Source organism: Salvelinus alpinus, chromosome 24 (genome assembly GCF_045679555.1).
Source record: "Salvelinus alpinus chromosome 24, SLU_Salpinus.1, whole genome shotgun sequence".
Lineage (NCBI taxonomy): Eukaryota > Metazoa > Chordata > Actinopteri > Salmoniformes > Salmonidae > Salvelinus > Salvelinus alpinus.
In genome coordinates, this window is record NC_092109.1 from 18,962,266 (window position 1) to 18,987,016 (window position 24,751).

General features: G+C 45.5%; 1 protein-coding gene across 5 annotated transcripts in view; it reads left to right on the forward strand.

The window, feature by feature from the left end:
- Positions 1 to 24,751, forward strand: part of LOC139552278 (mediator of RNA polymerase II transcription subunit 13-like) — a 110,910-nt gene that overhangs the window by 49,278 nt on the left and 36,881 nt on the right. For all 5 annotated transcript variants that reach the window (XM_071363839.1, XM_071363843.1, XM_071363840.1 and 2 more), the window contains exons 3-4: positions 14,091 to 14,175; positions 14,836 to 14,919. In XM_071363839.1, the coding sequence (XP_071219940.1) occupies positions 14,091 to 14,175; positions 14,836 to 14,919 (169 nt within the window). The remainder of the gene's footprint in view (positions 1 to 14,090; positions 14,176 to 14,835; positions 14,920 to 24,751) is intronic.

Below are 24,751 nucleotides of genomic sequence, written 5' to 3' on the forward strand. Positions count from 1 at the left end.
GATACCCAGGTTGCTACATATGATTCTATGTGGATGCTTTTGAAAATAAACAGATTCATGGGACCAGCGCTAACAAGCATCTCTGGTCCCTTAGTTTAGAATTCTTCCTAATTTTTGCAGAGAGTTATGGGATACAAGAATCCTCGTCTTAACCTTTGCTATCTTCAACCTAGACTAAAAGCTAGGTTGAAGCTGACAAAGTTTAAGTTAACAAGATTCTAATATCCCATAACTCTTTGCAACAAGGGGACCAGCTATGCTAGTTAGCAACGCCGCTGATAGTTAGCAACAGCGCTGGTCCCAGATTTGTGATGACGTTGTCTTAACCTGTATATTATCGACCTGGACTAATAGCTGGAAGTAAAAGCACAAAGTAATAGCAAGAAGTGTACCCATCAATATGGCCTGTGATTTGTTGATTCAACTCAACTGACATTACAAAATATACTATATATTGCATTACATGAGCAACAGCTGTTATCATTTGAAGGAACATTCTACATTACCATAGAAAATCTTGCATCACAATAACAGGCAGCTATTGCGAGTGTACCCATGAGTTTACTGTCCTTGTGTAATGAACACGAGGGGAGACAGAGAGTTGGTTTCAAGCGCAGGGCCCAGCAGGTGTTTATTGTAAAGGACCACAGGAGGAGGCAGGTAGCTGGGTCCAGGGGCAGGCAGAAGGTCATACACAGAGGGTCCAAAGGCAACAGTACAGGCAGGGAAAAGTCTAGTAACGTAGTCCGGGAGATCAGGCAATAGGTAGATAACAGGAAATCCGATAGGCTAAAGTACAGGCAAGAAATAGGCAAAAAGGCATCATTAGTGAGGCAGGCAAAAACTATCATACGCAGGAGGCGTAAGTCACGGGAAAAATAGCGCTCTGAAAGACTTCACAAAACAAACAATTGTCACGAAAGTGTCACAAAACAAACAATACCTCACAGTGATGGGATGCAAAGAACTGAACTAAATAGTGATAATGACATACAGGTGTGTGAACAGGTGATTAGAATTATAGGTGTTTGAGGGTGTGAGTAGGAAGCAGATGTTACAACTTGCTATCCGATATCCTTGGGATGTCCCTACCCCATTGAAGTTGAAATTGTAAGGGTTAAGGTTAGGGTTAGGGTTAGGGTTAGGGTTAGGGTTAGGGTTAGGGTTAGGGTTAGGGTAAGGGATTAGAGTATGGACATCCCAAGGATTCCACATAGCACTTAGTAATGGGAAGTTTGGATCTTTTTTTGATATTTTCGACTTGTTAAGTAAAAAGAACGAATCTTACAACTCACTTTTCATTAATATGAGGCAGTAATGCCCATAGAGCTAGATAGAGGAGTCATCTTTGTATCTGCCATTATAGCATCTGTGACAGCATGGGCAGCGCCATTGAGGCCATCTCCAGTTTGAAGTAGTCAATTTTCTTCTTCACGATTGGCTAATCCCTCCTGATGACCAGGTTGGACATGACTCCAACAAGGTCACCAGGAGGGATCAGCCAATGAAGTTGAAAGTCTATTTTCAGGTTTCTCCAGAGATGTTCGTTTCTTGTTTAAGTCCGGGCTCTGGCTGGGCCACTCAAGGACATTCAGAGACACTCCTGCCTTGTCTTGGCTGTAGTGACTTCGGTCTGGCCACTCTACCATAAAGGCCTGATTGGTGGAGTGCTGCAGAGATGGTTATCCTTCTGGAAGGTTCTCCTATCTCCACAGAGGAACTCTGAAGCTCTGTCAGAGTGACCATCGGGTTCTTGGTCACCCCCCTGACCAAGGCCCTTCTCCCCCGATTGCTCAGTTTGGCCGGGCGGTCAGCTCTAGGAAGAGTCTTGGTGGTTCCAAACTTCTTCCATTTAAGAATGGTGGAGGCCACTGTGTTCTTGGGGATCTTCAATGCTGCAGAAATGTTTTGCTTCCCTTCCCACACTTGCCTCGACACAATCCTGTCTTTGAGCTCTATGGACAATTCCTTCGACCTCATGGCTTTATTTTGCTCTGACATGCACTGTCAAGTGTGGGATCTTATATAGACAGGTGTGTGCCTTTCCAAATCATGTCAAGTTGTAGAAACATCTCAAGGATGTTCAATGGAAACAGGATGCACCTGAGCTCAATTTCGAGTCTCATAGCAAAGGATCCGAATACTTACAGCGGCAAGAAAAAGTATGTGAACCCTTTGGAATTACCTGGATTTCTCCATAAATTGGTCATGAAATTTGATCTGACCTTCATCTAAATCACAACAATAGACAACCACAGCCTGCTGAAACTAATAACACACAAAACAATTATACGTTTTCATATCTTTATTGAATACACCGTGTAAACATTCACAGTGTAGGGTGGGAAAAGTATGTGAACTCTTGGATTTAATAACTGGTTAACCCTTCTTTGGCAGCAATAAACTCAACCAAATGTTTTCTATAACTGCGGATCAGACCTGTACAACGGTCAGGAGGAATTTTGGACCATTCATCTTCTTTCAGTTCAGCAATATTCTTAGGATATCTGGTGTGAACCGCTCTCGAGGTCATGCCAGAGCATTTAAAATCAGATTGAGGTCAGGACTCTGACTGGGCCACTCCAGTGTTGACACCATTCTGTTGTTCATTTACTTCTGTGTTTTGAGTCATTGTCCTGTTGCATCACCCAACTTCTGTTGAGCTTCAATTGGCGAACAGATAGCCTTACATTCTCCTGCAAAATGTCTTGATAAACTTGGTAATTCATTTTCCCGTCGATGATAGCAAGCTGTCCAGGCCATGAGGCAGCAAAGCAGCTCCAAACCATGATGCTCCCTCCACCATACATTACAGTTGGGATGAGGTTTTTATGTCGGCGTGCTGTGCCTTTTTTTCTACACACATAGTGTTGCGTGTTCCTTCCATACAACTCAACTTTAGTTTAATCTGTCGACAGAATGTCCAGGTGATCTTTTGCGAACTTCAGACGTGCAGCACTGTAGTTTTGTTTGGACAGCAGTGGCTTCTTCTGTGGTTTCCTTCCATGAACACCATTCTTGTTTTACGTATCATAGTCCCATCAACAGAGATGTTAGCATGTTCCAGAGATTTCTGTAAGTCTTTAGCTGACACTCTAGGATTCTTCTTAACCTCATTCTTCTTCACCTCCAACCAAGATGGCGTAGCAGTCGGACGTCTGTTTTGTCTTGTCCCGTCCCGTGTATATATCGTTTTCTTTGTATATATTTAAAATATTTTTTATCTCAATTTCCATATACGGACTGAACATACTCTCCTGCAACCTGCCTCACCCAATGTGGTAAGGATCTGCTATTTTTTATACTTCAGAACCGGAAACCCCCATCATAAGCTAGCCAGCTGACTAGCTACTAGCTAGTAGTCAGTTAGCCACTGCTAGCGGTCATCACCGTTAAGTCGTACATCAGCCAGCCTCAGCCCGGTCAATTCCTGCCAGTCTGCACAGCGTGATATCAACCCAGAGCTTATCGGACTGCTTTTTCTCTACCACATCTCCGGATTCCTACCGCAAGCTCTGAACCTTTACACCGGATCATCGCAGTTAGCTAGCTGCTACCCGAGTCGCTACTCCTGGCTAACGTCTGTGTCCCGAAGCAAGCACCAGTTAGCCTGGAGCTTGCCTCAAGCTGGGCCCATCTCCTGGCTAGCCGAAGAGGTCCTTGGGCTACAATACCTCTTACAATACCTCTTTTGCCAATTGGTCCGGACCCTTTACTGCCAACACGGAGCCCCGTCGATCCATCACGACTGGTCTGCCGACGTAACTGTCCGAGGGAGTTTCAACATGCTCTTCCGTTGCGACGTCCCTGGAGGCCCATCTGCTAGCCTGCTTGCCCCGGCCCGCTAGCTGTCTGAATCGCGGTGTCTCCAGCTCACCTAGCTACTCACGGGACCCTATGATCACTCGGCTACACATGCCTCTCCCTAATGTCAATATGCCTTGTCTATTGCTGTTTTGGTTAGTGAATATTGTCTTATTTCACTGTAGAGCCTCCAGCCCTGCTCAATATGCCTTAGCTAGCCCTTTTGTTCCACCCCCCACACATGCGGTGACCTCACCTGGCTTAAATGGTGCCTCTGGAGACAAAACCTCTCTCATCGTCACTCAATGCCTAGGTTTACCTCCACTGTTCTCACATCCTACCATACCCTTGTCTGTACATTATGCCTTGAATCTATTCCTCTCACACAAATTATCAAGGAACCTACCAGGTACAACCCTAAATCCGTAACCATGGGCACCCTCTTAGATATCATCCTGACCAACTTGCCCTCTAAATACACCTCTGCTGGACCTAAGCAATCCCTGGCTCATTGCCTGCGTGCGTAATGGGTCTGCTGTCAAACGACCACCCCTCATCACTGTCAAACGCTCCCTAAAACACTTCAGCGAGCAGGCCTTTTTAATCGACCTGGCCCAGGTATCCTGGAAGTATACTGACCTCATCCAGTCAGTAGAGGATGCCTGGCTGCTCTTTTAAAGTGCTTTCCTCACCATCTTAAATAAGCATGCCCCATTCAAAAAATGTAGAACTAAAAACAGATTTAGCCCTTGGTTCACCCCAGACTTGACTGCCCTTGACCAGCACAAAAACATCCTGTGGCGTTCTGCATTAGCATCGAATAGCCCCCGCGATATGCAACTTTTCAGGGAAGTCATGAACCAATATACTCAGTCAGTTAGGAAAGCTAAGGCTAGCTTTTTCAAACAGAAATTTGCGTCCTGTAGCACTAATTCCCCCAAAATTTAGGACACTGTAAAGTTCATGGAGAATAAGAGCACCTCCTCCCAGCTGCCCTGCACTGAGGATAGGAAACAATGTCACGACCGATAAATCTACGATAATCGATCATTTCAATAAGCATTTTTCTACGGCTGGCCATGGTTTCCACCTGGCTACCCCTACCCCGGCCAACATCTCAGCACCCCCTGCAGCAGCTTTCCCAAGCCCCCCCCCCTGCTTCTCCTTCACCCAAATCCAGACACCTGATGTTCTGAAAGAACGGCAAAATCTGGATCCCTACAAATCAGCTGGGCTAGCCAATCTGGACCCTCTCTTTCTAAAATTATCCGCCGAAATTGTTGCAACACCTATTATTAGCCTATTCAACCTCTCTTTCGTATCGTCTGAGATCCCCAAAGACTGGAAAGCTGCCGCGGTCATCCCCCTCTTCAAAGGGGGAGACACTCTAGACCCAAACTGTTATAGACCTATATCCATCCTGCCCTGCCTTTCTAAAATCTTTGAAAGCCAAGTTAACAAACAGATCACCGACCATTTCGAATCCCACCGTACCTTCTCCACGATGCAATCTGGTTTCCGAGCTGGTCATGGGTGCACCTCAGCCACGCTCAAGGTCCTAAACGATATCATAACCGCCATCGATAAAAGACAGTACTGTGCAGCTGTCTTCATCGACCTGGCCAGGCTTTCGACTCTGTCAATCACCGCATTCTTATCGGCAGACTCAATAGCCTTTGCTTCTCAAATGACTGCCTCGCCTGGTTCACCAACTACTTCTCAGATAGAGTTCAGTGTGTTAAATCGGAGGGCCTGTTGTTCGGACCTCTGGCAGTCTCTTTGGTGGTGCCACAGGGTTCAATTCTCGGGCCGACTCTTTTCTCTGTATATATCAATGATTTCGCTCTTGCTGCTGGTGATTTTTTGATCCATCTCTACGCAGACGACACCATTCTGTATACATCTGGCCCTTCTTTGGACACTGTGCTAACAAACCTCCAAACGAGCTTCAATGCCATACAACACTCCTTTCGTGGCCTCCAACTGCTTTTAAATGCTAGTAAAACTAAGTGCATGCTCTTCAACCGATCGCTGCCCGCACCCGCCCGCCTGACTAGCATCACTACTCTGGACGGTTCTGACTTAGAATATGTGGACAACTACAAATACCTAGGTGTTTGGTTAGACTGTAAACTCTCTTTCCAGACTCACATTAAGCATCTCTAATCCAAAATTAAATCTAGAATCGGCTTCCTATTTCGCAACAAAGCCTCCTTCACTCATGCTGCCAAACATACCCTCGTAAAACTGACTATCCTACCGATCCTTGACTTTGGCGATGTCATTTACAAAATAGCCTCCAACACTCTACTCAGCAAACTGGATGTAGTCTATCACAGTGCCATCCGTTTTATCACCAAAGCCCCATATAATACCCACCACTGCGACCTGTATGCTCTCGTTGGCTGACCCTCACTACATATTCGTCGCCAAACCCACTGGCTCCAGGTCATCTACAAGTCTTTGCTAGGTAAAGCCCCACCTTATCTCAGCTCACTGGTCACCATAGCAACACCCGTAGCACGCGCTTCAGCCGGTATATCTCACTGGTCATCCCCAAAGCCAACACTTCCTTTGGCCGCCTTTCCTTACAGTTCTCTGCTGCCAATGACTGGAACGAATTGCAAAAATCCCTGAAGGTGGAGTCTTATATCTCCCTCTCTAACTTTAAGCATCAGCTGTCAGAGCAGCTTACTGATCACTGCACCTGTACACAGCCAATCTGTAAACAGCACACCCAACTACCTCATCCCCATTTTGTTACTTATCCTCTTGCTCTTTTGCACCCCAGTATCTCTACTTGCACATCATCATCTGCACATCTATCACTCCAATGTCAATGCTAAATTATAATTTTTTTGCCTCTATGGCCTATTTATTGCCTACCTCCCTAATCTTCTACATTTGCACACACTGTACATAGATTTTCCTATTGTGTTATTGACTGTACATTTGTATATCTGTAACTCTTTGTTGTTGTTTTTGTTGCACTGCTTTGCTTTATCTTGACCAATTCGCAGTTGTAAGTGAGAACTTGTTCTCAACTGGCCTACGTGGTTAAATAAAGGTGAAATAAATTGAGCATTCTGCACTGTGCTCTTGCAGTCATCTTTGCAGGATGGACACTCCTAGGGAGAGTAGCAACAGTGCTAAACTTTCTCCATTTATATACAACTTGTCTTACAGTGGACTGATGAACATCAAGTCTTTTAGAGATACTTTTGTAACCCTTTCCAGCTTTATGCAATTCAACAATTCTTAATCTTAGGTCTTCTGAGATCTATTTTGATCGAGGCATGGTTCACATCAGGCAATGCTTCTTGTGAATAGCAAACTCAAATTTTGTGAGTGTTTTTTATAAGGGCTGGGCAGCTCTAACCAACATCTCCAATCTCATCTCCAATCGCATTGGAGAAGTCATTAGCCTAGGGGTTCACATACTCTTTCCAACCTACACTGTGAATGTTTAAATTATGTATTCAATATAGACAAGAAAAATACAATAATTTGTGTGTTATTAGTTTAAGCACACTGTGTTTGTCTATTGTTGTGACTAAGGTGAAGATCAGATCAAATTTTATGACAAATGTATGCAGAAATCCAGGTAATTCTAAAGGGTTCACATACATTTTCTTCACACTGTATGTCATTAAGGTATTTCTGTTTTTTATTTTTAATACATTTGCAAAAAAAAATAAAAAATCTGGTTTCGTTTTATCATTATGTGTTATTATGTGTAGATTGATATGGAGGAAAAATTATGTAATCCATTTTAGAATAAGGCTGTAACGTAACAAAATGTGGACAGAATCAAGGGATCTGAGTACTTTCCAAATGCACTGTATACTGTATGTCAGGTCAGTTGTTGGTCTGGGGACGTCTCCAGAGTCACCGAAGGAGCGCGTGTTAATACTGATGTAGAATTAATTGCAGCCAGCAAGTCACACGAACAACAAAAATTTACTCTGAAAAATCACTGTCTCTGGTTCTCTCCTCTCAGCAGGGCCTCAGCAGAGTCACTCAGAAAAATGTATCATGACTGTCGAGTCAGTAAAAAATAGTAGTTAAAAAATAATGAATCGTTCGCGGACTACCCATCACTAATAGCACTAATCATTAGTTTACCAGTCAAATTGCCAGGGTTAGAGGTTCCAAGCCCGTTCTATTCATTCTATTTGTATGTGTGCTGCTGCTGCAGGGGAGACTCATTAGCTACAACATCTTGCTTGTTTCAGCAAGGAGCAACAAAGTTTCATCACTTTGTTAAGAGTCCACACTACCTGAATGCCTGGCCGTCCCGTCTTCAGTCAAATGTTCTTTAAAAAATGTTTTTGCGGTTATGACGGTTATTTTATTTCATGACGGTCTTCATCCATAACCTTCAGTTACATGGTTATATGGTAATTGTGCCAGCCCTAACACACACACCGTGTGTACTGCCCCATTACCCTCACTGGTGATCTGCTCTAATGGCGTTGTAGGCCCATTAGTAAATGAGGGGTCCCACACTGACACTGACACGCCATGCCTATGAGATGAGCCTCTCTCTCTCTCTGTCTCTGTCTCTGTCTCTCTCTCTCTCTCTCTCTCTCTCTCTCTCTCTCTCTCTCTCTCTCTCTCTCTCTCTCTCTCTCTCTCTCTCTCTCTCTCTCTCTCTCTCTCTCTCTCCTCCCCTCTCTTCTGCATCTGTTTAGACATACAGTAGTGTCCGACAGGTCATTAATAAAGCTACTGTGTGTCACATGCGCACACACACACACAGCCAGAGAGATAGACAGACACACCGCCAGACACTAGGCCCGCTGGCTCTACTGATCCAAGAAAAATTTGTGAGCGAGAGAGTCCACCTAATAGTGTACTGTACTCTCGCTCTCTCTCTCTCTCTCTCTCTCTCTCTTGCTCTCTCACACACTCTCTCTCTCTCTTTCTCAATTAAATTCAAGGGGCTTTATTGGCATGGGAAACATATGTTAACATTGCCAAAGCAAGTGAGGTAGATAATATACAAAAGTGAAATAAACAATAAAAATGAAATGTAAACATTTTCTTGTGGCAACAGTTCACAAATCTTGCTGCTGTGATGGCACACCGCGGTATTTCACCCAGTAGATATGGGAATTGATCAAAATCGGGTTTGTTTTCGAATTCTTTGTGGATCTGTGTAATCTGAGGGAAATATGTGTCTCTAATATGGTCATACATTGGGCAGGAGGTTAGGAAGTGCAGCTCAGTTTCCACCTGGTTTTGTGGGTAGTGTGCGCATAGCCTGTCTTCTCTGGAGAGCCAGGTGTTCCTAGCCAGGTCTTCCTTTCTCAATAGCAAGGCTATGCTCACTGAGTCTGTACATAGTCAAAGCTTTCCTTCAGGTTTTCTGCTGTGTACTCTCTGTTTAGGGCTAAATATCATTCCAGTTAGTTTTTTGTTAATTCTTTCCAATGTGTCAAGTATTTATCTTTTTCTTTTCTCATGATTTGGTTGGGTCTAATTGTGTTGCTGTCCTGGGGCTCTGTGGGGTGTGTTTGTGTTTGTGAACAGAGCCCCAGGACCAGCTTGCTTAGGGTACTCTTCTCCAGGTTCATCTCTCTGTAGGTGTTGGCTTTGTTATGGAAGGTTTGGGAATCGCTTCCTTTTAGGTGGTTATAGAATTTATTGGCTCTTTTCTGGATTTTGATAATTAGCGATTATCGGCCTAATTCTGCTCTGCATGCATTATTTGGTGTTCTACGTTGTACACAGACGACATTTTTGCAGAATTCTGCATTCAGAGTCTCAATTTGGTGTTTGTCCCATTTTGTGAATTCTTCGTTGGTGAGTGGACCGCAGACCTCACAACCATAAAGGGCAATGGGTTCTATAACTGATTCAAGTATTTTTAGCCAGATCCTAATTCCTTTTTATGGTATAGAATTCTCTCTCTCTCTCTCTCTCTCTCTCTCTCTCTCTCTCTCTCTCTCTCTCTCTCTCTCTCTCTCTCTCTCTCTCTCTCTCTCTCTCTCTCTCTCTCTCTCTCTCTCTCTCTCTCTCTCTCTCTCTCTCTCTCTCTCTCTCTCTCTCTCTGTGTGTAGCCTGGATCAATAGTATCTTTGTCTGTGGACAGTGGACACTCCCTCTCGTGGTGGTGTTCAGCTAATGCAGTCAGACAGGCTGGACCAGGCAAGGAGGGGGGAGAGGACGATATAGGGGGAGATTGAGGACAGAGGGACAGAGAGTGAAGAAGAGGTAGAGAAATAGGAAGAGACAGTGGGTGGAATTAAGGTTTATTTTGAATTGTACACATTTGCAGCTTAAAGCTGAATTGCAGCATACATAGGCATACAAAATAATATGAAATGTAGTATACAATATAACAGTTAAGGAGCATTAAGCAGTCTCACAAAGTAAGGCATAGATAGAGCTGTTGTAGTATCTGTCAATCTGAGTAAGGCGAAGGTTCAGTTTATATAGATGTAATGGTAGAGGGGAAGGGAGAAAAGAGTGATTGATTGAGAGATTGAGGGGGGGGGCAGCAGAGCAGCATTGTGGCGAGGGGAGCGGGACATGTGAAATTAACACGTGTTTGCACTGGGAATGAAGCCATCACGCACTAAAGCAGCGCTCATTCCCTACACAGCACACACTGATACGCGTACACACACCTGCATGCACGGATAGATGCACACACACATGCAGCCCACACAAATCCACACAACACAAATGAGCCCAGGCACACAGACAAGTTCGCACAACATGATACAAATGCTGCTACACAACAAACAAAGTGAGAGTGATCACACACAAGCTAAACAGGTACTCACACTTTCACTCAGTTCAGTTCTTGAGCATACAGAAACACCAAACATGCTTCCTCCCTTTTCTCTCTCATTCTCCTTATCTGTGTCATCTGAGAGTCACACATCTGAGAGCTGCACGCACACGGAAATGGAGAAGTGAAACTAAACTATGCGGCCACCCTGACAACGTTGACGGTTATCATCCACAGCTGACGTTTTGAGGTGGTGTTCCCTCCACTTCCCAGGAGCCTGACGAGGCCCTGCTGAGGCCCTGCTGAGAGGAGAGGACCAGATATACTGTAACACTCATCTAGATAAGGATCTATACATTTCACCTCACTGTTCCACACATTTCAACTCTTCAATCACAGCAATCACATACCATGGCGGGGACTTGTTGCTACTCTGCAGATGTTTGTCAAACATAAGCGCACTGTTACCAGGAAGGATTTTAATAGTTAAATATCTCAGATCAGATTTCACACTCCAGTTTCTACCAGTGTGTGTGTGTGTGTGTGTGTGTGTGTGTGTGTGTGTGTGTGTGTGTGTGTGTGTGTGTGTGTGTGTGTGTGTGTGTGTGTGTGTGTGTGTGTGTGTGTGTGTGTGTTTGCGAGTGTGTATGCGTGTGTGTGTGTGTGTGTGTGTGTGTTTGCGAGTGTGTATGCGTGTGTGTGTGTGTGTGTGCGCTTGTGAGTGTATGTGTGTGTGTGTGCACAAGACAGAAATAGTCACACCTTGTGTTGGAGGCTCGATAAGGTGCAGCTCGAGCTCCTCGGTGACTGCAATGTAAACAATAGCTGTAATGACATTCACGAGGCTCGGGGAGTGGCGAAAGGAATTCCAGATTTTTCTTTTACAAGTTGTAATCTAGGGAATAGCATCAGTTGATACCTGCACTCTGAGGAGCGATGTTTTGCTGTTGTCACAGTGTTTTAATCTAAACCAGTCAGAAATACATAACCAACGAGTTGATCACATCAGTTCAGTTTCCTTACGGGTGGCTCCCAGAGGTAGGGAGCTCATTGTGTGGCTGTGGCTGGATGTGGCTGGGCAGGAGAGAGAATTTCCCCAGGCAGGGTGACTCAAACCTGGGTGAAGAGGGGTTGAGAACCTGGGCGTGCTCCGTGGAGGTGGTGGGTTGAGTGAATGTGAGAGAGGCGGAGAGAAGGGGGAAAGGAGTGGAGGGAGAGGGGGAAGTGGTAGGGTAGATAGATGAAGACGACTGGCGGTGAATTGGCATTGTGGGGGGATTGGAGAGAGAAAAAAAAGGGATTGGAGAGAGAAAGGGGCGAGCTAATGAGCTGGATTTTCTGGAGAGTTGGCATTCCGCTCATGGAGCACTCTTCCCTGTAGAATAGCTGGCTGGAGCTAAGCTTCCTGTTTGAGCCCTGGATCGGGAATGAACGAGGGAGGGAGGGAGGAGGGGAGGGAGAGACAGGGAGGAAACGGGGTGGGGGTGTTGGAAGCAATAGAACAGATGAAGAAGGAGAGGATAGAAGGAGAGAGGAAGAGAGAGGGGGGGTGGCGGTGGAATTGAATACCGGGGAGCTGTGTTCTCACAGCCAGTGTTGCCATGGTTACCCGGGAATTCTGGCGAGTAAGGAAATTTCATTCACTCCAGTGTGAAAAAAGGGAGGGAAATATCAAAAAAGCAAGAAAACACAACCCCAAAAGAAAAAATAAATATCATCCTCCATGTGCCCTCCACCCCTCCTCTGTGCTCTGTCGCTTTTTCCCTCCCCCCATCCATCGCTCCCTTCCCCCGTGTACCCGCCCTGTGCTTTTTGTTTGCCGCCACCCTGTAAGTAAACACAACACCCACTCACAAGCCTCCCATCCCTGCCAATTGCCCTCCAGGTAAGGCAGAGAACAAAAAACACTAGAGCTATCAGTAGCCGTTCCTCTTCTGGGAAGAAGGAAGAACGGGGGAACCAGTAGGATCCATCCACTACTCCACACAAGTCACATTTAAGCTGGCTGCTGACATGGCAAGAACTGGAACTAAGCGCTGTCGCCCTGGCGACTCTCCTGAGCGCTGCTGGGCTGTCAGGGCTGGCATCTGTGCGTGGTGCTGCCCGCCTCTCCTCTCCTTGTCTCTCCTCTCCTGCCTCCCTGCGTGGCCTCTGGCCTACAGACACAAACATACAAACAAACACACACAGACACATACACACATTCTGCAGCACACTGTCTCTCCCAGCGCTGGTTAACTGGAGCTGACAGCTGCACACGGGTTGACAGTGGCGCTGGTGCAGTGGACCTGACAGCTTTACAGAGGCACATTGATCACACACACACACACACACACACACACACACACACACACACACACACACACACACACACACACACACACACACACACACACACACACACACACACACACACACACACACACACACACACACACACACACACACACAGATGCAAGTGTACTTCTAGGTTCTTCCACAGTGCTCCACAGTGGTTTAACTTGTATGGAAGATACTGTAACTGTGGTTCAGGGCATCTGATGAGTCAGTCTGTGGATGGGTGTACAGTACATGTAGATACTTGTGTCTGTGGGTAAAATTCATCTGTATTCCTAGAAGCCTCCTCTGCTTTTGGCATGCATTACTGTCAATAGAGAATGTCTCCTGTGTGTCTGTGCAATGTGTTTGAGGGTATGAACAGAAATAAAATGAATAGAACGGGCATCCCCATTCAAGTCATAATGGTAATGGGTGGACTGGTGGCCATTGCGAGTGTTCCCATAGGAGCAAAGCATAGAGATAGATAGAGGACTCATTATGGATATAACCCGTTTTAGCATGGACATTGCCATTGAGAGTTTCCACCATGCTTCTGCCATTTTAAAGTAGTTAACATAGTCAACTGGGTGGGGATTTCCAGGGGTTGTAGCCTCAATGGCAATGCCCATGCTGTCACAGACCCATTAATGGCACAGATATAAAGATGAGTCCTCTATCTTTCTCTGTGGAAGAAATGTAGTTCAAGATGGCACATGTTAAGACAAGGGGATTCTAATATACCATAACTCTTTGCAAACATGGAACCAACATTGCTAGTTAGTAACAGCGCTAGTAGTAGTTATCAATGGCGCTCGTCCCATGAATTTGTTTATTTTCAAACCCTGCCGCATGGATGATTACATTTTCTTAACCTGTATTTTTTTTAACGTAGGAGTAAAGCAGGAAGTAAATTAGGAAGTGTACCTATCAATCTGTGCTGAGATTTGTTGAATCAACTCAACTGACATGACAAAAAATACCTTCCATTGCATGAGCAAATCAGTTAGCGTCACTTAGCGTCATGAACATTCTATATTACCATGAAAATTATTGCATCACCATGCCAGGCAGCCATTGCCAGTGTACCCATCTGTTTTCCAGTCAAATTGCCAGGGTTAGAGGTTCCAGGCCCATTCTATTCAATCCATTTCTATGGTATGAAATGTGTTGACTTCACTGTATCCATCAGTTGCTGACCCATCCATCTTCTCTTCCTGTCTTCCAGTGGCTGAGGAGGGACTATGGGAGTGTGGGCTGTCATATGAATGCCGGACCCTCCTGTTCAAGGCCATTCACAACCTGCTGGAGAGGTACAGTACAACTACATTTCCCATGAGCCACTTGGAAAATGACTTGTCAGCTCATCCCATGTCATGTAGTTATATGTAAAGTATCACATAAAGTAAGCTGAATATTCCCAGTCTAGTCATAGGCTATTTCTGCTCATATAACCATTTCTATTCCCACCAACTGCTAAGGAAATAATGCTAACATTATAGAGACCACCAACGGTTAAAAGACTTGAAGTAATAATCAAATTAAAACCTGGACTGAATCAATAACTCCAGTAAAGCTTCCCCATCTGCTTAATGAACCAGCACATATTTGGTTTCAATTAAGTTAAACATCAATGATCATCATAAGGGGCCAGCTGAATGAACCTTCTTATTACCTTGAGTCTACCTCCTCCTCTCTTCCAACTCTATACCTCTGCACTATATTGCATTGCCATAAAGCCTTAAATAGAGTCTTCATCTAATGGTACTGTGTAACTCCATTGATGTGAGTGTTCAGGTATGAAAACAAATCTATTCTATTCCATTCTCTGTTCTTCCCTGATTGGGTATGTGTGTGCCAATCTCTATGTACAGTATGTGTCTATGTGCATGTATATTTGTGTGTATATTATATATATATATATATATATATATATACTGTGATACAGATGTTTAATGTCTCCCATCCCCCAGGTGTCTGATGGACAAGGACTTTGTGCGGATTGGGAAGTGGTTCGTCAAGCCATACGAGCTGGAGGAGAAGCATATGGGCACCAGGTGAGTTTAACCATCCTTCTCAATCCCACACACAACCTCCTCACAGCATCGCCGCCACGTTGTTCTGACACGGTGATAACTAGATTGACGTTGGGGGGACGTTGCCCCCACGCTGGGTCCGGGGGTGTGACAGACAGGCGGTGTGAATGGTTGCCGTGCGCCGGCTGCTCCCATCCCGCCTGGGATGTGGTGACACCTCTGACTACCTCGCGGCACCTGGCTGTGAGCCCCTGGGATCATGTCACTGTGCTCGCAGGTGGGAAAGGTGGGAAAGGCTCGTGCTGTGAGACAGACGACGGCTCGGCTCCTGTGTGTGAGAGTGCGAGAACTGGTCCGCCAGACTGCCTGAGTGTCAGACTATTGAGAGAGGGGTAGCGAACGTTGGTGAGGTGTGAGAGCTGAGCAGAGGAGGGGTTTGTGGCTGTGTGTGTGTGTGCGTGTGTGTGTGTGCGTGCGTGCGTGAATGCCAGAGACATACAGAACAGAGGAGCACAGCAGAGGGGAATTGTTGTTTTAACTCCGCTTTTTGCTTAGCTTGAAGTTTGGTGCATTATTGACGGTTAACAAAAAAATACCCATTATGTAAGATGGATTTAATTCCATCTGTTCATAAATTAGACACATATTCCTATCTGCTTGGTTACAGGAAAAACATTTAACTCAAAGATATCTTGCAAAAGGGATTGAGATGATCATGACACATCTTAAGTTGTTAATTAGTTACAATTATGCAAATACATTGAGTTGCAGTTTGAGAACTCTCCATATCCTTGTTTTTAGGAGTGAGATCCTCTCCTACGGTATGTAGCTGTGGAGAGGTTCCCAGTGATAAAGATACACGCTGTGGCACAATTCCAAAGGTGTTGAAAGAATTGAGTGTGACTCCTTCAAGGGCTAGGACACAGCAGGCAGAAAATATGAACGAGAGAGAGAGAGAGAGAGAGAGAGAGAGAGAGAGAGAGAGAGAGAGAGAGAGAGAGAGAGAGAGAGAGAGAGAGAGAGAGAGAGAGAGAGAGAGAGAGAGAGAGAGAGAGAGAGAGAGAGAGAGAGAGAGAGAGAGAGAGAGAGAGAGAGAGAGAGAGAGAGAGAGAGAGAGAGAGAGAGAGAGAGAGAGAGAGAGAGAGAGAGAGAGAGAGAGAGAGAGATCTCAGTACCTCCATACTTATGGCATAAGGTGTGAGAGAGACCAAAAAGCCCACTCAGCCATAGCCGCGAGAAGTAGGCTACATTGACTCATTTACTTGTGGAACACGCATGCAGTGCAACATGAAATAGATGCATAAAACACGCTATCAAGGCCGACTTCAAATACCGACATCAATGTGAAAGTAACCGGGGCATAAAAACAGCTGACTGTGAATGCAAACTATGTCAGATAAATCCTGTACATGCATTGAAATAAAAGGCATACATCAAAGGACTTACTTAGGCCTCTAATCGACGAGGACACATAAAGACAAACAAACTCAACCAAGGAATGAAGAAAATCATGAAATTCAAAAGGAAAATCTAAGCATTAAGGCCGTACCGGTGATTCAGCACCGCTGAATGATCAGCGCCTCGCTACAGGTAGCCAGCTAGAATTATTCTATTGGTGGGCAGTTAGACATTTTTTGGGGCACAGTTGAGCAGCCTACAATGCTTAGATGAAAATCATAACTGACATGCAGCTCTTTAGAAATGGTAGGATCAATTGTAAATTTGCAATCATATGAAAAATGTTGCCAACCCCCTGCTATAGGCTATATGAAGGAATGGCATATACAGTGTACTATGACAATGCCATTGTCTCGTGCACTTCCCACCAAAATTGGGAAACATTCTGCGAATATTGAAGCATTGCATCAACAAGGTGGCTCTGAGAATATTGAAACATTTTGTATCAACAAGAGGTCGAGAATGTTAATATTGCAACATAATAGCCAACGCGGAAGGCGGCCACAAAACAAAAATGCGGGCCATCTTGTCTCTATCTGATATTATTGTGTTGCCTACGCAGCATCTGGGTGCCCATTATATATATACAGTGGGGAGAACAGGTATTTGATACACTGCCGATTTTGCAGGTTTTCCTACTTTCAAAGCATGTAGAGGTCTGTAATTTTTATCATAGGTACACTTCAACTATGAGAGACGGAATCTAAAACAAAAATCCAGAAAATCACATTGTATGATTTTTAAGTAATTAATTTGCATTTTATTGCATGACATAAGTATTTGATCACCTACCAACCAGTAAGAATTCCGGCTCTCACAGACCTGTTAGTTTTTCTTTAAGAAGCCCTCCTGTTCTCCACTCATTACCTGTATTAACTGCACCTGTTTGAACTCGTTACCTGTATAAAAGACACCTGTCCACACACTCAATCAAACAGATTCCAACCTCTCCACAATAGCCAAGACCAGAGATTTAAAAATCATACAATGTGATTTTCTGGATTTTTGTTTTAGATTCCGTCTCTCACAGTTGAAGTGTACCTATGATAAAAATGACAGACCTCTACATGCTTTGTAAGTAGGAAAACCTGCAAAATCGGCAGTGTATCAAATACTTGTTCTCCCCACTGTATATATATATATATATACATTGTATTCAGACCCCCACATGTTGTTACGTTACAGCCTTATTCCAAAATTGAAGAAATTATTACTTTTTCTAATTAGTCTACACACAATACGACAATGACAATGTGAAAACAAAACAGAAATTGAGCTCAGGTGCATCCTGTTTCCATTTAGTTAAGTATTCAGACCCTTTACTCAGTACTTTGTTGAAGCACCTTTGGCAGCGATTACATCCTCGAGTCTTCTTGCGTATGACACTACAAGCTTGGCACACCTGTATTTGGAGAGTTTCTCCCATTCTTCTTTGCAGATCCTCTCAAGCTCTGTCAGGTACACAGCTATTTTCAGGTCTCTTCAGAGATGTTCGATCGGGTTCAAGTCTGGGCTCTGGCTGGGCCACTCAAGGACATTCAGAGACTTGTCCCGAAGCCACTCCTGCATTGTCTTGGCTGTGTGCTTAGGGTCGTTGTCCTGTTGGAAGGTGAACCTTCACCCCAGTCTGAAGTCCTGAGCGCTCTGGAGCAGGTTTTCATCAAGGATCTCTGTACTTTGCTCTGATCATCTTTCTCGATATTGACTAGTCTCCCAGTCCCTGCCGCTGAAAAACATCCCCACAGCATGATGCTGCCACAACCGTGCTTCACCGTAGGGATGGTGCCAGTTTCCTCCAGATGTGACGCTTGGCATTCAGGCCGAAGAGTTCATTCTTGGTTTCATCAGACCTGAGAATCTTGTTTCTCGTGTTCTGGGTCCTTTAGGTGCCTTTTGGCAAACTCTAAGCGGGCTGTCATGTGCCTTTTACTGAGGAGTGGCTTCGGTCTGGCCACTCTACCATAAAGGCCTGGTTGGTGGAGTGTTGCAGAGATGGTTGTCCTTCTTGAAGGTTCTCCTATCTCCACAGAGTTTCTAGAGCTCTGTCAGAGTGACCATCGGGTTCTTGGTCACCTCCCTGACTAAGGCCCTTCTCCCCCGATTTCTCAGTTTGGCCGGGTGGCCAGTTCTAGGAAGAGATTTGGTGGTTCCAAACTTCATCCATTTAAGAATGATGGAGGCGACTGTGTTCTTGGGGATCTTCAATGCTGCAGAAATGTTTTGGTACCCTTCTCCAGATCTACAGACAATTCCTTCGACCTCATGGCTTGGTTTTTGCTCTGACATGCACTGTCAACTGTGGGACCTTATGTAAAATAAAATAAAATAAAATCAAAATGTATTTGTCACATACACATGGTTAGCAGATGTTAATGCGAGTGTAGCGAATCTCCTTTTTTTGTTGACGTTGAGTGTGAGGTTATTTTCCTGACACCACACTCCGAGGGCCCTCACCTCCTCCCTGTAGGCCATCTCGTCGTTGTTGGTAATCAAGCCTACCACTGTAGTGTTGTCAGCAAACTTGATGATTGAGTTGGAGGCGTGCATGGCCACCCAGTCGTGGGTGAATGGGGAGTACAGGAGAGGGCTCAGAACGCACCCTTGTGGGGCCCCAGTGTTGAGGATCAGCGGGGTGGAGATGTTGTTACCTACCCTCACCCCCTGGGGGCGGCCCGTCAGGAAGTCCAGTACCCAGTAGCACAGGGCGGGGTCGAGACCCAGGGTCTCGAGCTTGATGACGAGTTTGGAGGGTACTATGGCGTTAAATGCTGAGCTGTAGTCAATGAACAGCATTCTCACATAGGTATTCCTTTTGTCCAGATGGGTTAGGGCAGTGTGCAGTGTGGTTGCGATTGCGTCGCCTGTGGACCTATTGGGGCGGAAAGCAAATTGGAGTGGGTCTAGGGTGTCAGGTAGGGTGGAGGTGATATGGTCCTTGACTAGTCTCTCAAAGCACTTCATGATGACGGAAGTGAGTGCTACGGAGCGGTAGTCGTTTAGCTCAGTTACCTTAGCTTTCTTGGGAACAGGAACAATGGTGGCCCTCTTGAAACATGTGGGAACAGCCGACTGGGATAAGGATGGATTAAATATGTCCGTAAACACACCAGCCAGCTGGTCTGCACATGCTCTGAGGACGCGGCTGGGGATGCCGTCTGGGCCTACAGCCCTGCGAGGGTTAACACGTTTAAATGTTTTTACTCACGTCGGCTGCAGTGAAGGAGAGTCTGCAGCTTTTGGTAGCAGGCCATGTCAGTGGCACTGTATTGTCCTCAAAGCGAGCAAAGAAGGTGTTTAGTCTGTCAGGGAGCAAGACATCCTGGTCCGCGACGGGGCTGGTTTTCTTTTTGTAATCCGTGATTGACTGTAGACCCTGCCACATACCTCTTGTGTCTGAGCTGTTGAATTACGACTCTACTTTGTCTCTATACTGACGCTTAGCTTGTTTGATTGCCTTGCGGAGGGATTAGCTACACTGTTTGTATTCGGTCATGTTTCCGGTCACCTTGCCCTGGTTAAAAGCAGTGGTTCGCACTTTCAGTTTCGCGCGAATGCTGCCATCAATCCACGGTTTCTAGTTGGGGAATGTTTTAATAGTTGCTGTGGGTACGACATCGCCAATGCACTTGCTAATGAACTCGCTCACCGAATCAGCGTATTCGTCAAACAACATCCACGCAATGCGTCAAACAACATCCACGTGATCGAAGCAATCTTGAAGCGTGGAATCAGATTGGTCGGACCAGCGTTGAACAGACCTGAGAGCGGGAGCTTCCTGTTTTAGTTTCTGTCTATAGGCTGGAAGCAACAAAATTCGTCATCTTTTCCGAATGGAGGGCGGGGGAGAGCCTTATATGCGTCACGGAAGTTAGAATAACAATGATCCAGGGTTTTACCAGCCCTGGTAGCACAATCGATATGCTGATAGAATTTAGGGAGTCTTGTTTTCAGATTAGCCTTGTTAAAATCCCCAGCTACAATGAATGCAGCCTCAGGATATGTGGTTTCCAGTTTACATAGAGTCAAATAAAGTTTGTTCAGGGCCATCGATGTGTCTGCTTGGGGGGGAATATATGCGGCTGTGATTATAATCGAAGAGAATTCTCTTGGTAGATAATGCGGTCGACATTTGATTGTGAGGAATTCTAAGTCAGGTGAACAGAAGGACTTGAGTTCCTGTATGTTGTTATGATCACACCACGTCTCGTTAATCATAAGGCATACCCCCCTGCTCCTCTTCTTACCAGAAAGATGTTTGTTTCTGTCGGCGCGATGTATGAAGTAACCAGCTGGCTGTACCGACTCCGATAGCGTGTCTCAAGTGAGCCATGTTTCTGTGAAGCAAAGAACGTTACAGTCTCTGATGTCTCTCTGGAATGCTACCCTTGCTCGGATTTCATCAACCTTGTTGTCAAGAGACTGGAGATTGGCGAGTAGTATGCTCGGGAGCGGTGCGCGATGTGCCCGTCTCCGGAGCCTGACCAGAAGACCGCTTCGTCTGCCCCTTTTACGGCGTCGTTGTATTGGTTTGCCGGCTGGGACCAATCCATTTTCCCGGGTGGTGGGCAAAACACAGGATCCGCTTCGGAAAAGTCGTATTCCTGGTCGTAATAATGGTGAGTTGACGTTGCTCTTATATCCAGTAGTTCCTCCCGACTGTATGTAATAAAACCTAAGATTACCTGGGGTACCAATGTAATAAATAACACGTAAAAAACAAAATACTGCATAGTTTCCTAGGAACGCGAAGCGAGGCGGCCATCTCTGTCGACGCCGGAAGTAATGTAGAGAGGTGTGTGCCTTTTCAAATCTTGTCCAATCAATTGAATTTACCACAGGTGGATATTATTATTTATTTTTTTCACCTTTATTTAACCAGGTAGGCTAGTTGAGAACAAGTTCTCATTTGCAACTGCGACCTGGCCAAGATAAAGCATAGCCGTGTGAACAGACAACAACACAGAGTTACACATGGAGTAAACAATAAACAAGTCAATAACATAGTAGGAAAAGTTCTATTAAGCTGTAGAAGCATCTCAAGGATAATCAATGGAAACAGGACTCAATTTCGAGTCTGAATACTCATGTAAATAAGTTCTTTCTGTTTAAAAAAAATTATACATTTCAAATTTGTCTAAAAACATATTTGCTGCAGCACCCTCAGCACCCCTACTTCCCACGGCTATGCATTTAGCCTCTGTTTGTTGTAATGGTTTTAGACACATCCTCTAACTAACCAATTGAGAAAAGGAGCCTCACAAAAGAACACTGGCATTGCCTCATAGTCAGTTGAGCTATGGCAGCTCCACCAATCAATCACAATTCAAGTGTGTGGGAGTCCTAAACTGTCCTGGATGTCTTCTCTAAATCATGTCTTCCTCTGCGCAGCGTTTAGTGCCAACATTGTCTTCATTGTGCCGCAGTTAGTTTCCGTTTTCAATGAGTGAAATTGCTGCTTGCTAATTAATTTGCCTATTAAGACGGCATTGTCTTTGCTTTGACTGTGCAACGAGAAAATGATGAGAGAGAAGAGAGAGAGCGAGAGAAAGAGAGAGCGACAGAGAGAGGAGAGCAGAAAAGAGAAAAGAAAAACACTTGCATGCCTCCGCTCCGGGGAAGAGCTGGACGACAGAGAGGAGGAGGAACTCTGTCACTCTGAAGGAGTGCGGGAGCAAGAGCAAGTAAGTGAGTGAGTGAAGAAGTGAGAAGAAGGAGGAGGAGAGGAAACTGTCCTGAACAAGGGGAATGGTAGATGTGTTGAGTTACAGTGATGGAATCTGTGTGTTGCTGCTGCTGTGTGATGATGATGATGTGTGTCTAGAGTGGAGGGTGGATACAGCACTTTGAAGCTTTGAAAAGGGGGCTGGAGCTGTGGGGGTTGGACAAATGTGACACCGCTTGACACTCCTTAGAACAATAAGGAGCTGTCTTTCCCCTGAGAAGGGGAGGGGGTTGTGAGGGCGGGGCTGGGCTGGGGCTTCGAGAGTGCAGGCCTTTCCCAGAGAGACCAAATATGGTTAGCCCCCATGCTAGGCTCTGAGAGGCCAGGGTGTGTGTGTGTTTGTGTGTGTGTGTCTCTCTCTCTCTCTCTCTGTGTGTGTGTGTTTGCGTACGTCTGCATGTGCGTGTATGAGGGAGGGTCCTAAGGGGGGCAGAAATCTGCCATAGGAATGGCTAGGGAAGAGGGAACAGATAAGGGAGGATAGGGGGGGATTAGCCACTGTTGCACCCACGTGATTCTTCTCCAGTTTGACAGCTTTGTCTGAATACACTGTCAGCTGGCGCACCCCCTGCCAAGCCTGCCCCACTGCCTTCCTGTGAATTATTGAACAGACTGAAAGAAAGAGAGAGGGGGGGGGGGAGTGAGACAGAGAGAGAGACAAAAAAGAGGGAGGGGGGACACTGCACCATTCCTCAACATCCAGTCTGAAAGACAGACAGACACACAGCCACAAACTCAAACGCACACATCTAGATGTACTCACACATTCACTCTTAATGGTGATCACACACAATTGAACAATGGCATGTCTGAACAGAAATTAAAATTCCAATAAAAAAACATACACACACACTACTCTCCCCCCCTACTCACACACATACACACACTACTCTCCCCCCTACTCACACACATACACACACTACTCTCCCCCTACTCACACACATACACACACTACTCTCCCCCCTACTCACACACATACACACACTACTCTCTCCCCTACTCACACACACACACACACACACACACACACACACACACACACACACACACACACACACACACACACACACACACACACACACACACACACACACACACACACACACACACACACACACACACACACACATACATTACTCTCCCCCTACTCACACACATAGACACACTACTCTTCCACCTACTCACACACACACACACACACACACACACACACACACACACACACACACACACACACACACACACACACACACACACACACACACACACACACACACACACACACACACACACACACACACACACACACACACACACACACACACACACACACAGATGCACTGGACATGACCAACCCACAAAACAATTCACAGGGTTCAGCCTTCACAGGGCCCAACTATCAGTGACATCATGCACATTGGAGCATTGCTCAGTTGAGCGTGTGCTACTGCTGCTGTCTCCTTTGTGCCTACTCTGCCTTGTCCTGTATACACGTCCTCTGAGAAGCTATCCCCTCTCTGTCTCATAGGGGGCGCTAATGGGCTGTATCCGCCTGTCTGCCCGTGTTCCAGGCTTTGGCAGAGTCTCTGGTGTTTATTCCTGTGTGCCTGTAGGGCATGGGAAGGATTGGCACATCTATGGAGATATGCCCCCCTCCCTTTGCACGGCACACACTCCCTCTCTTCTCTCTCTTTGTGTCTGAGAGTGTTGGTTACGGATTGCATCAGATGCTGAGAGAGCGAGGGAGTGAGAGAGAGAGGAAGAAAGAGAGGGAGAGAAAGAGAAACAGAGAGAGGGAGTGAGAGAGAAGAAGGGAGAGAGTGAAAGGGAGAGATAGAGGGATGGAGAGAGAGATATCTGTGGAGAGTTAAAACATAGATAAGAACGAAGCATTACCAGAGACAGCTGAATGATTGGAGTATATTGAAGACTCAGGCAGCAGGGCTTCTCCTCTCCTGTACTCTATGCATGCTAAACATAGACGTTTATTCGGCTGCACTACCTTCATTCATATGCATTTCTTTCTGTGCATATGGTGATATGCATACTGACACTGTTCACGATTCAGTGGTGAGGGGCAAAGTTATTCTCTGGTCCTCTCAACTCACTGTCTGTTTCTTTTTGCCAGACAAAGAATTCCCCTTTTTAGGTACTGTACATTGTGGGTTTTGTAGTGTGTGAGAATTAATTTTTCTTTGCGTACCAACACTGCAAATGTGTGTATGAATATTGGTGTGTGTGCATGTGCATGTGTGTGTCTTTACTGTGTGTGTGTGTGTGCATGTGTCTTTACAGTGTGTGTGTGTGCGTGTGTCTTTACTGTGTGTGTGTGTGTGCATGTGTCTTTACAGTGTGTGTGTGTGCGTGTGTCTTTACAGTGTGTGTGTGTGTGTGCATGTGTCTTTACAGTGTGTGTGTGTGCGTGTGTCTTTACAGTGTGTGTGTGTGTGTGTGCATGTGTCTTTACTGTGTGTGTGTGTGTGTGTGTGTGTGTGCATGTGTCTTTATAGTGTGTGTGTGTGCATGTGTCTTTACAGTGTGTGTGTGTGTGTGCATGTGTCTTTACTGTGTGTGTGTGTGTGTGTGTGTGTGTGCATGTGTCTTTATAGTGTGTGTGTGTGTGTGTGCATGTGTCTTTACAGTGTGTGTGTGTGCGTGTGTCTTTACAGTGTG